This window comes from Rhagoletis zephyria, unplaced genomic scaffold (assembly GCF_001687245.7).
Source record: "Rhagoletis zephyria isolate East Lansing unplaced genomic scaffold, Rhagoletis_zephyria_1.1 Rzeph_scaffold_16383, whole genome shotgun sequence".
Lineage (NCBI taxonomy): Eukaryota > Metazoa > Arthropoda > Insecta > Diptera > Tephritidae > Rhagoletis > Rhagoletis zephyria.
Genome location: NW_016173447.1, coordinates 1 through 11,910, shown reverse-complemented (window position 1 = coordinate 11,910; position 11,910 = coordinate 1). Strand labels below are relative to the sequence as shown.

General features: G+C 40.1%; 1 protein-coding gene across 1 annotated transcript; it reads right to left on the bottom strand.

Moving 5' to 3' along the window:
- Positions 1 to 2,051: 2,051 nt before the first annotated feature.
- Positions 2,052 to 9,497, bottom strand: Jarid2 (Jumonji, AT rich interactive domain 2; the record flags this gene model as incomplete). The annotated part of the gene is made up of 3 exons (XM_017635797.1): positions 2,052 to 2,290; positions 2,355 to 5,395; positions 5,873 to 9,497. Coding segments are annotated over 3 exons (6,864 nt in total), but the record flags the coding sequence as incomplete, so codon positions are not given.
- Between the last annotated feature and the right edge of the window lie 2,413 nt (positions 9,498 to 11,910).

Here is an 11,910-nt window from a genome sequence, read left to right as displayed (position 1 = left end):
TGTCGTGGGAATGTAGAACCGGCTGTCGTGGGAATGTAGAACCGGCTGTTGTGGGAGGTCGCTCAATGCGCTTAAAGTTCTCCATGTATTTTATATGTGAAGAACAAGTTTTCGTAGAAATGGCATAGAATTCTTGAAAATCAATATTTTTCGATCGGAAACCTATTTTTCTCTTCAGGAGACTACCGGTAATAATGCTCAATTTCCTATTTAACTATTTTCTATTTTTAACTGTTTTTTATAGTAACCTTAAATCCGCAAAAAACGTAATATACTTATTTCTAAAAGGTATTTTTCTGTTACCAAACGATATCTCCTTTAATATTTTATCAAATTTAATGAATGATATCTCATTTTGAAGGGCAGAAGCTCACACACACGCGAAAAATTGTAAATTTTTTTAAATTTAGTTATTTAAAAAAAGGGGGTTTTAAAGAGCTGAATCACAGTATCCGGTCGATAATACGTCATATCTTTCTTAATAAAAACCTTTAGGATTGCCACCTGCCCTAAATTTTAGAGACTTAAATATATGTACATATATTTTGAGTAAAACATTGCAGCGCATTTAGCGAATGAAACACATTTAAATTCACTCTTAACCAGAAGTAATAATTTTGAAGAGGGTTGCCAACTATTAAAAAATCTACATACATACTTATTCCTAAAAGGTATTTTTGTGTTACGACACGATATCTCCCTTAATATTTTATCAAATTCTTCTGTTTGAAGAGGGGAAGCTCATGTACAAGCGAAAGATAGTCACGTTGTTCAAGTTTATTAAAAAGGACTTAAAAAGCTAAAAGCACTGTATCCGGTCAACCTACGGCCATATCTTTCATAATAATTCATAAATTCAATAGTTGAAACATCAACGGTTTAGATAAAAAGTACAAACTTTTGAATAGTGTTGCTCCTGTCAAAAATTTAGTGACTTAAATATATATCTTAAGTAAAATGTAAGAATTCAGCGAATTAAACACATTTAAATGCACTCTTAACCAGAAATAATAATTATAAAGAGGTCTGCCAACTATCTAAAAATTCTAATCTGTATGTAAAACCCAATGCGTAAAACTTTCATTAGCAGACGCCAGGATAACTCAATCCTCCGGGGTTAAAGTCAAATTACTACCGTTAAATGAACCACCAGAACCCCTGAGCTCATTGCTTTATGGCGAATTACCATAATAAAGACAGTTCTTGATGAATGCCCAGTAATGCAATTATTAGACAGTTAAAGGATTTCATCTCAAATAAGTCTATGTATACTGGATTTATGTGGAGCAAGAGCAGATAAATGTGTCACTGGATGTCGTAAAGTGATTAGTTGGTGAAATTGTTGTACCAAAATGTCTCAACAAAAAATTAATTTTGAGCGAGACGAAGTTCGGCGCGTCCGCTAGTTATTAAAAATTAAAATAAACAATTAGGCATTATTATTGGCAGGCGCCTGAAGACAAACAAAGTTTTCCGATCGAAAAGTATTGATTTTTGAGAAATTCAATACCATTTCTACGAATACCTGTTTCTAGGGGGCGAGAGCATAAAAGTCCGACTTTACTTTTTCACATGCATTTTTAGACCACTCCCAGCAAACACGGTCTCTAACGTTAGAGAAATTTGGATTTGTACATTAGATAACTAGGCTAATTCTCGAATCGTTCTCGAGTCGATGACGAAGTTAGAGAACTACATTAGAATTCGATTCGAGACCGATTAGAGAAACAAAGCAAATTCAAATAAATGTAAATAAGCAATATTCCAAATGAATGAGTCATAAATTATTTTTAAGTTCAAATACATTTAAAACATATTTTACAAACAAAGCGTTTTATTTAATAAAGCAAAACAGCAATTTGAATTGAAATTCACATTCAAATCCAATTAGAGATCAACATTAGAATTCGGTTAGAGAATTAATGTTTTCTCGAGTCGGGAACTATGTCCCACTTTTGTTGAGATCGCTATATTTCTCGATAGTTTTTCGAGTCGTTCTCTAACGTTTGAGATTGGAGAATGTGGCTAGTTCTCCAATCATTCTCTAATCGATAACTAACCTCAATGTTTGCTGGGACCCTAATGTACACACTCATACATACATATATGTATGGACACACGTTTGTCTTACCTTAAGCTGTTCCCGGGCAGCCAGTTCTTTCTCATTAACCTCTTGCAACATCGGCAACATTTGCTGCAACGTATCTGACGTCACGCGCTGATCATAACCCAAGGCAAAGAGTAACTGTTCTAAGGAGAACATAGCTGGTTCGCAGCTATCATGTATGTCCTGGAAAGTGAAAAGAACAATTAAAAATACATACGCAAATCCGCCATGCATTTTAAGAACTTACTCTGAAATCATCTTTTGCCAAATCCAACCACGATGTAGTAGCAAAGTAAACGCTCTCAGAAACTACGTAGCCAGTAGCCAAGCTGGAGGTATAGGCACGGGGAAAAACAACAATGAATTCGCCTGGTTTCTGCTCGATACGGCATAGCGACACTCCCCGATCGGTGAGCATATGCGGTGGAACCATAACCGTGTCACAAGGTAGCCAAATTGTCTTATTTTGGCAATGCGTGGGAATGAGCGAAGTAAGTGCCGATCGGAAGTTTGCGCTCTGGTCATCTGGAATGCCGTACCAGAGTTTTGAAGCACCTGTGTGTAGGTATTCAATCCATGAGAGACCATGTGGATCGCGATACCAACAGCAAGCGGAGAACAGCATGCCCACATGCAGAGTCGGTACAGTAACGCCCATTACGGGACCAAGTGAGCGCAATACCGAGCCTGGATTATTTGTCAGCACTTTTAGATTCCATGGATGCCGCGCATAATTCGACCCTTTGCTCTTTGGGCCAGGGCTGGGGAAACCATAGCCCCAGCCAGATGAGTCGATGGAACCAGAGTGTACGCAAACGTGACTGTCACGCACAGCTACATGACGCCAGAACTCGGCCTCTACTTCATTAACAATGGGTTCGGTGTTCTTAAACCATAGCGCCATAGTGTTCCGCGCAATGCGATAGAATTGACTTAGCGGCATACTGCGGCCTTTCACAATACACTCCATGGACACGCCGTCTACCTCCTCCTCCGACTCTTCATCATCTTCTGAAGATACATCATCTTCTTCGTTGGATACGCTTTCAGTATTCACAAAACGATCGGCATTTCTTCGAGCGCGAGCCTCGCGTTTGGCCCAATCTGCTTCAACCTCATCGAATAGTTTTTGGCGCTCAGCTGGCGACAAGGTATCATAAGGGAGCAAATATTTGCAATATATGTCATCAAGTTTCGTAACACGATCCTGTGCCAACTTCGGAATGCACATCTCCTCGGCAACCCGTGCCCATTTCTTTTTCTCGATCACCTCCTTTAAACCACCCAACTCTTGCACGGTATGATATAAGCGCGGTAGATCAACTTCCATGCCCCCAATCCAAGGTGGATGATTCATTACGATGCTCTGCGTTGCTAGATATTTCTTTATTGCACTTAACTCCTTCGCACTTGGACCCCAACGATGGAGCATCTTATGCACATATTGATTGTAAGCTGTAAAACGCATTTCATCCGATATGCGGCATTCTGGTTTGAATGTCGCAGGAGGTATTATTTTGCAAATGCCGAATCGCGCAGCAATGGGAGTGATACGTTCAATGAAGTCTATAGGGTCGGCAAACTCCTTTTCGGTTGGCCGGAAAATGGGCGCCTCTACCATCTGAGTGGGATCATCGTGGCGCGGAAAAGCAGTGTTATTCGACATTTTTATTGGTGTGTCATCCTTGAATTTCTTGTTTGCGCCATGACCTGATGGACCGGTACCTGCCGCGCCCATACGAGATTTTGCCGAGCCTGAAAAAAGTGAGGAGTTGGAGTTGACACGAACTAATCCACTTCCCATGTTTGCAGCAGCCGCTGCAGCGGATGTTGATGGCTGATTGGCAACATCTACGCCTCCTTTAAATCTGGGCTGAACAGTTCCGATCGGAACATTTTTCAAGCTATTTGATGATGATTTATCCATGTTTGCCGCCGCTGCCGAGGATGCAGCCGAGGTTGTAGCGTTAGTTTTCTCACCCTTTTTTGCGACTTCATCCACAGCTGTATGCGCACTAGACACTGCTGCCGACGATATTGCCTGCGAAGTTGGTATCAGAGTTTTTACGATATCCGCTACATTCATGGACTCCGGTAGTGGTTTGGAATTCGATCCCATTTGAGCTTTTGTGACCAAAGTTGCATGCATTATAACCTTTTGATTTGGGCCGTCGGGACCCTCTCGTCCTAATTTTACAGCAACACCTTGGATGCCACCTTCGCCATCACCACCTGTGCCAACACCTTGCAGTGGAATATAGAATGTATGTCCCTCCGAGTCGGAATCGGCATCATTATTTGCAGTTTCCTGCTTCTTGGCGCCTTTCGTTACCTTTGTAGTAGGAGCCTTGCTGCTTACTCCAGGTTTCTCAGAATCTAAACTTACTTTAACGAGTTTACAATTTTCTGAAGGACTCAGCGTTAACGAGACTGAGCTGTTTTGGGATTTACCAGCTATTTCTTTATTAGCCTTCTCATTAGTAGATGCTATTGAGGCACGTTTCTTTCCCGGCGATGTCTTACTCGTTGGAGGAGTGTTTGGAGTAGATTCATCATTTTGCGAGTCTCGACCACTTTGACGTCTAAATGCTGGCGCTGAGTGCAGTTTGGTGCCCTCCGTTTCATCATCATCCTTGTCAAAAGAGTAAATGGATTTTTCGTTATCTGCGGAAAATGCACCGTAGGAAAATGGCGCAGTCTTCTTGTGACTAGTTGTAGTAGTTTCCTTCAGTTCCATTTGCTTTTGTTGGTTTTTCTGATTATAAACGGGAGTTCGCCTCGGCGTTTTTGTTGCCGCGGAACTGCTGATTGGAAGAGTAGTCAATACAGGTTTAGATGGAGTGCCATTTTTCTCTTCTAATGCGGGGACCACCGTTGTGGGTACGGTGATCTTTTTGCGGTTTTGCTTGGACGCTGGAGTGATGTCTGTAGTCGATGGAGGGTAAGCTGTTGGCAGCTGCGACTGCGGAAGCTTCCCAGCAGAACTTTTGGATATTGCACTCGATGTTGTTGGAGCGTCTTTTTGTTTTTCAAGTTTATTTTGTTTATTGTCCTTGCTCACAGAATCGTTAGCCGCTTTTTCTTCCTTGGGTTTCTTAATAGTATTTTTCTTATCTATTTTTTCAGAACGAGTTGTCTTTACAGGTGTGGGCGTTTCACTCCTTGTATTTGCACCTGAATTCGCCTTAACATTGTTCTTTTGCGTGAGATTAATTGCATGGCCAGTTGTTTTTTCGTTATCAGATGTAATGTCCATTGGATTCACTGTATCCAGTAACTTGCCATCATCTTTTCGNCTCAATACAGGTTTAGATGGAGTGCCATTTTTCTCTTCTAATGAGGGGACCACCGTTGTGGGTACGGTGTTCTTTTTGCGGTTTTGCTTGGACGCTGGAGTGATGTCTGTAGTCGATGGAGGGTAAGCTGTTGGCAGCTGCGACTGCGGAAGCTTCCCAGCAGAACTTTTGGATATTGCACTCGATGTTGTTGGAGCGTCTTTTTGTTTTTCAAGTTTATTTTGTTTATTGTCCTTGCTCACAGAATCGTTAGCCGCTTTTTCTTCCTTGGGTTTCTTAATAGTATTTTTCTTATCTATTTTTTCAGAACGAGTTGTCTTTACAGGTGTGGGCGTTTCACTCCTTGTATTTGCACCTGAATTCGCCTTAACATTGTTCTTTTGCGTGAGATTAATTGCATGGCCAGTTGTTTTTTCGTTATCAGATGTAATGTCCATTGGATTCACTGTATCCAGTAACTTGCCATCATCTTTTCGGTTACTTGTTGCGACTACAGGCGTTGCTTTTAAAGAAGGCCCTTTAGCAGACCAAGCACTTTCACTTTTACCCAAGTCACGTGTGGCTTTGGATGACGAACTGAAAGAAGTACTTTCCTTGTCATCGCGCGTAGGGGGTGGTGTGGTAGCGAACAGATTTGGTCGTAAATTATCATCAAAATCGTCGTCCAAATCATCTTGAATCTCATCTGGATTCGAGGAACACTCAATTAACCACTTCTGTATTTGTTCATGCGTCATGTTAACCTTTGCTTTACGTCGTTCTTTGCTCGATAATTGATCACCAATGTACCCCTCAGTGGGTACAACGGGACCCAATACTGGTTTGTGAATAGAGCCACACTTTCCCAACGTACACTTAGTATTGTCTGGTCCCGAACTTTGTGCTAGGCTAACGCTAGCAATTCCAAATACTTTGCCAGATTCCTCTTTACTGGGCATTAGACTGGCTGTCAGGATGCTCCCGATTTCGTCTTTTAATGGATCTGCAGATGAAGCTGCTGCTCCGGCAGTAGCCGAGGTATTTATACTGGTTGTTGCAGTTATCGCTACAGATGTTCCTGATCCGGGAATTGTCATTTTCGAAGTCAAAGTCGAACTGCCAAGTCCCCCTTTCGTGACCGCGGACAGTTCAAATTTCACTGGAGATGGAGAGGGAAAATTATTTGTACGGGGTAAAGTTGTACGGTCGAATTTCGGAGTTAAGAAATTTGGATTAATTTTCGGCGACGGATACGCTTCGATTGGTGGTGGGTAAGTTGTTGGAGCAGCTGGGTATTTTAATGGTGACTGGGGTGGAAGTGGCGCCTGCAGATGTGGTGGTAATGTTACAGAGCCCGTGGGAGTTGGGGGTACCGTTGGAGACTTTGCCGTTGGAAATGGATGAGGAGAAGGACGCACATGTGGTGCATGATAGTGCGGCGAAGCTGGAGGCATATATGTCGGGGTTTTGTTAAAGCCAGAATTCATTGACATATTTAGGCTTGATGATGGCGGTGTAGATGAAGGTATTGCATAAGTTGCGGGAACATTTAATATCTTAGATGTTGGAATAGGTGACTTCTTTTCAATTGTTTTAAAAGGGCTTGGGATTTGCGGGGTCGTACTCTGTGGCACCGTTGCTGTAATTGGGGAAGCGCTAGTCACTGGAGTAGGTGGGTTGAGGGGTGGAGTAGAAACTGGTTTAGTAGTAATGGGTAACATCATCAATTGATTCGGCGGTGCAATGTTTTGCGGAGTACTGTCACATTTTCTTGAATCTGAGTTTTCAGAGTCTTTATCATTTGATTTGATATTTGCTTTAATAGCCAGGGGTTCATCATCGGAATCACTGAAACTTTTCTCAAGCTTTCGTTTCGTTTCATTTACCTCCTTGCTTAACAGAAAATCTTCGTCGTCAGAATCAGGTCTACTGAGCTCCGATTTCTGTTTATTACTAGGTGCACTTTCCATAGCTGGGAGTATTTTCGCTATTGCTCCTTTTTTAACAAGCATTCCTTCGATTTCTCGTTTAATAGGTGGATGTTTAGATTGTTTAGGTGGGCGACCGCGTCTACCAGTCGTTTGCTTCTCGACAGGAACCGATGGTTCTGTTACTGTTAGATTAGGAGAATCTCTCTTGCCGACGGATGCACTCGATGCTGCATTTCCACCTGCCGTTGCTGCGTTCTTTTTCAACTCATTTTCCATTTTTTCCATTTCTTTGACGTTTGGTCGGTCTGGAAAACTATTCAATGATAAATCATCATCTTCGTCTTCAGCGAGTTGGAGCTTATGCCCTATGATTCCCATGTAGATAGCAGCTGCCTCTTTTGTTTTTCTTGAGGGGCGTTGAAGCCTTGCTTGTGCACCTGCTATGGTTTCTTTCTCCTCCTCACCATTTACAGCGGAAATGTCTGACTTAGATTTTTTATTTGAGAGATGGCGTGCGGGTGACTGCTGAAGAGAGCTTTGCGCTATTTCTCTCTCTATTTCTACTTCTACCTGTTCATCTGCTTTCTTTTTTGCCGCTCGGCCTCGACCTCTGCCTTTACCTTTTGTGGTAGTTTGCTGTTTCTCATTCGATACATCCTTTCCATTGCCATTGGAAATAGAAGATTTTTGAAGATCTACTTTCACTTCTTGAGTTTCTGTAGCATTGCCCACTTGCGTTGTTTCCATTTGTATAGCATTTGATTTTTTTTGAGTTACATGTTTTGGCGTCTTTCCTGCACGGCCAACAGCTTTTTTAAGATTTCCTTTGGTGCCCTTTTTGAGCTTCATAGACTTTGCCAATGGCTGTTCATCATCCGACGAGAAGTCAAAGACATTCAATCTATCTTTATTTTCAACATTCAATGAATCACCTTCCTGCTTTCTTCCCTTCTTTGTATTTTTGCTTAATGGTTGTATTTGGGGAATATCTACTGTTGCATCTTTATCTGATTTAATATCCATACTCTCAGTTTTATGTTCTTCTTGGGCAGTTGTTTCTTCTCCAATATCTTCTGTATGTATCACTTTTACTGGTTCAAAAAAGGCACGCTGCCTTGTCATTCGGCCTGATGGTTCGGGCGATGGTATAAATATTGGTGATTCTTTTTGTCTCGGACGCTTTAATGAAGCTTTTTCTTTAGCTTTTGGTTTCTCGTCTGGCTTTTGAATTGGTTTCAAAACTTGTTTGGAAGAATTTAATTCCTCTTGCATATCTTCAGGAGTATCATCTGTACCTTTTTTCGCTGCCGAAGAAGCCCTGCCTTTTCGTAGACGTCCTGTTTCACTTTCCTTCGATGGCGTTTCTGATTTTCGTTCCTGTATTGTAGGTGTTTTCGACTTCTTTGCATCAGTTTTGCGCACTGAAGAAGATTCTTTTTCAGAATCCTCAATTTTGGTGGCATCATCTTTTGCTGAATAAAATTCATCGTCCTCCTCACTTTCAGGTTCAGCAGGTTGCTGGACTTCTTTTCGAACGCCCCTATTTGACCGTCTCTTTGTATCTGGAGAATTATTGCACCTATCACCTTCTGTAGAACTACCGGGATGTCGATCTGCCGAGGGCCGTCCTCTGCGATTGCCTCCAGCAACTACTTCAGCACGCTTTCTCACGGCAAATGATATAACACTATTATCAGCTTCCTCAGTTTTATCTTCTTCTTTTGTAGAGTCTGCTTTTATTGGTTCATCTGCTTTGGTTTCAACATCTTCTGATGGTGCAACTACTGTAGATGCTGAATTTTTGGATGTGGAGGCTTTTGGTCCTTGTTTTTTTGAAGTGCTGCCTTTTGGTCGGCCTTTTTTACCTTTTTTCCCACCCTTAGCTGGTTTTGTTTGCATTTTCTTGACTGTGTCTTCCGCATCTTTAGTTTTACCTTGATTCAAAAAGTCCAAGTGAGCAGGCAATGCGGGTGTTCCACGAAAGCACAAAAACGTTAAAAAGTCCTCCGTTTTAGGACGCTTGTTTGGTAAAATCTCAGTTGGGGGTTCGCGACTCTCAGAAGACGTGCTGGGACCTGTGTTTGAAGAAGATGAAGCAGCAATTACTGAGCTATAAGAAGATGTTGGAGCATTCTGGCCCTGGGCAAACTTCCGTTGTGCTTGAACTTTAGTCCTGTACGGTGAAAAATACAAATATAGTCAAAGATTAAACGACATATTACGACCAAATTTAGTATTTTGTATTGTATTTAGTAAGATGTATGATTTTTATAAATTAGGAAGTGTTGTGGAATGCGAAATAATAGTAGTACTTGCAATAATCCCCGAAAATGGGGGTGCTCCGTGGTCTAAAAATCTGCATATTTCTTTATTCTAAAAAACCACATGCATTGCTTTTGGTAGTTAACTCTAACTTAGTATTGGAGCAAGATCGTACTCTACTCAATACGCCATGCGTTAAGCAATCTTATTGCTAGGGTCTTGGGACTTATTTATTGTTATTGCGAACGCTACAATAATTTTGAATTGGCGANTGAGCAAGATCGTACTCTACTCAATACGCCATGCGTTAAGCAATCTTATTGCTAGGGTCTTGAGACTTATTTATTGTTATTGCGAACGCTACAATAATTTTGAATTGGCGACGTTTAAATACAAAGGCAAGTGTTGATTCGCTGGGCTGTTAATTAATATGGGATAGTATAATTCGAATCACATGTGTTAAGTCCATCAACTAACCCGTATATGTGCATTTTAGTATTGCGGCATCCAAACAATTACATTGTAATTCTTTAACTATTAGGCGAGACCATTAACTAACCCTTCATATGTACATATTTAGATTGTGGATTAGCATCACAACTGCTCTAATTTTAGTATCAAGTCATGAGGTGGAACTCCTCTTCTTCTACTTGCTCCTGTGGATTTTCAGAAACGACAGTAGATATCGACGCCATTTCTACTCCGGACAACATATTAACCATTTTATTAACTATCGTACAGTGCTTATTTTTCCTACGCGAAATTGATCGATCCTTCAAGTGGTTTTGATTAATTACACCAGTCTGAGGTTTAAATAGCCAATCGGCTAAATCTCGCAAAATAATCTCTAGTGGCACTAATCTTAATTTTTGATTCTGGGGAGAGTTCTCGCTCTTCTTAACCCGCAAGAGAAAACTGAAATAACCATATTCTCTGAAACGCATATTTATCGAGAGTTTAAAATACTTTACCGTTCCCTCAGTTCACCCGCCAGGATTTTTTTGGGTTTTCCAGCGTTTTAAAACCATATAAAATTCAAAATAAAGAAATGAAATTGTTCAAAATTGGTGAAAATGAGAATGCGTGTGTGAGATTCAGTTTTACATTTTAAAATTGCTCAATGTAAAATTTTATAGTCTTTCCGTGCAAATATGTACCTACATCGAATGATTCCTAAATCTGAAATGTTGGTGCAAAGTTTCAGATTCAGCACCTTAATTTGAAAGTAAATTGTCTCTGTACGATTATATATAGATACATATGTATATAGATTTATAATACAAATAGAACCATATTTGCCTCAGAAATACATCGAAATAAACCATGTAAGATTTATACATATATGGGTATCTGTACAGAGGCAAAAGCAACATTTTTGTTTTGCAGATCTTTCGCTGTATCACATTCGCATGAACCTCAGTATATCCAGTAAAAAAACTGTGGTGAAGTCCTTTATGGGGATAAAGTTTCCAGAGGTGAAATTTTAGGTAGCACACAATTTCTTACACGCATGGTTGCTTTTCAGCACTCATGAAAGAAACTTAAGAAATATTTGAAAAAAAAGTTCATATAGTACATTAATTTTTGAAAGAAATACCATATAATGTATGTACTCTGGTTAATAATATCAAAAAATGTATTAGAACCGCCGTTTAATGTTATATTTGATACAAATTAATATTGCTGCTCCGAACGCTCTGCGCCTTGCCACTGAATAATAGATTGACTTAAAATTACATCCCTGGTTCTTTCTGTTCTTTCTGTATCGCATCGTGGTGAATTCACATTTCTCAGAAATTTGACAACAAAACAAAACAAAGCGAGTATTTTATTTGCTAATTTTTGCGATTTCTATTGTTTAATGTAAATTTATGTCTTTTTAGGATATGTCGAGCCAACAAAGAAGGCGCAGTTGGAAAATTGAGGGGAAAATTTTCCAAAACGGATCCAGGCTTTGAAAAAAAAAAATATTAGGGAGTATAGAGGAGCTTTTTCAGATTCTAAATCTGAAGACCCCACCCTCCGGAGGCTTATAGTTTTAAAGTAATTCGCATTTAAAGTTGCAAAAAATACCGAATTTAACCTCACCTTTTGCTTTGTACACCAATTGAAGTGAAATGTCTGTGCTGCCATACATATGAAAAAATGCCTCAAAAACACAAAACGGAAGCAATAAAAAAATTCAGATAATGATCGCGCGATATTTAATAAAAAAATTTAATTATTTATTGGTCGATTTTTGATTAAAAAGTTGCATAATTTATCGAAGTATCGAGTTTTAGAGTTTAAAGCGCCGCAGGCGAAAATTTGTAATAAAAAATCGCGCGATTTTTAA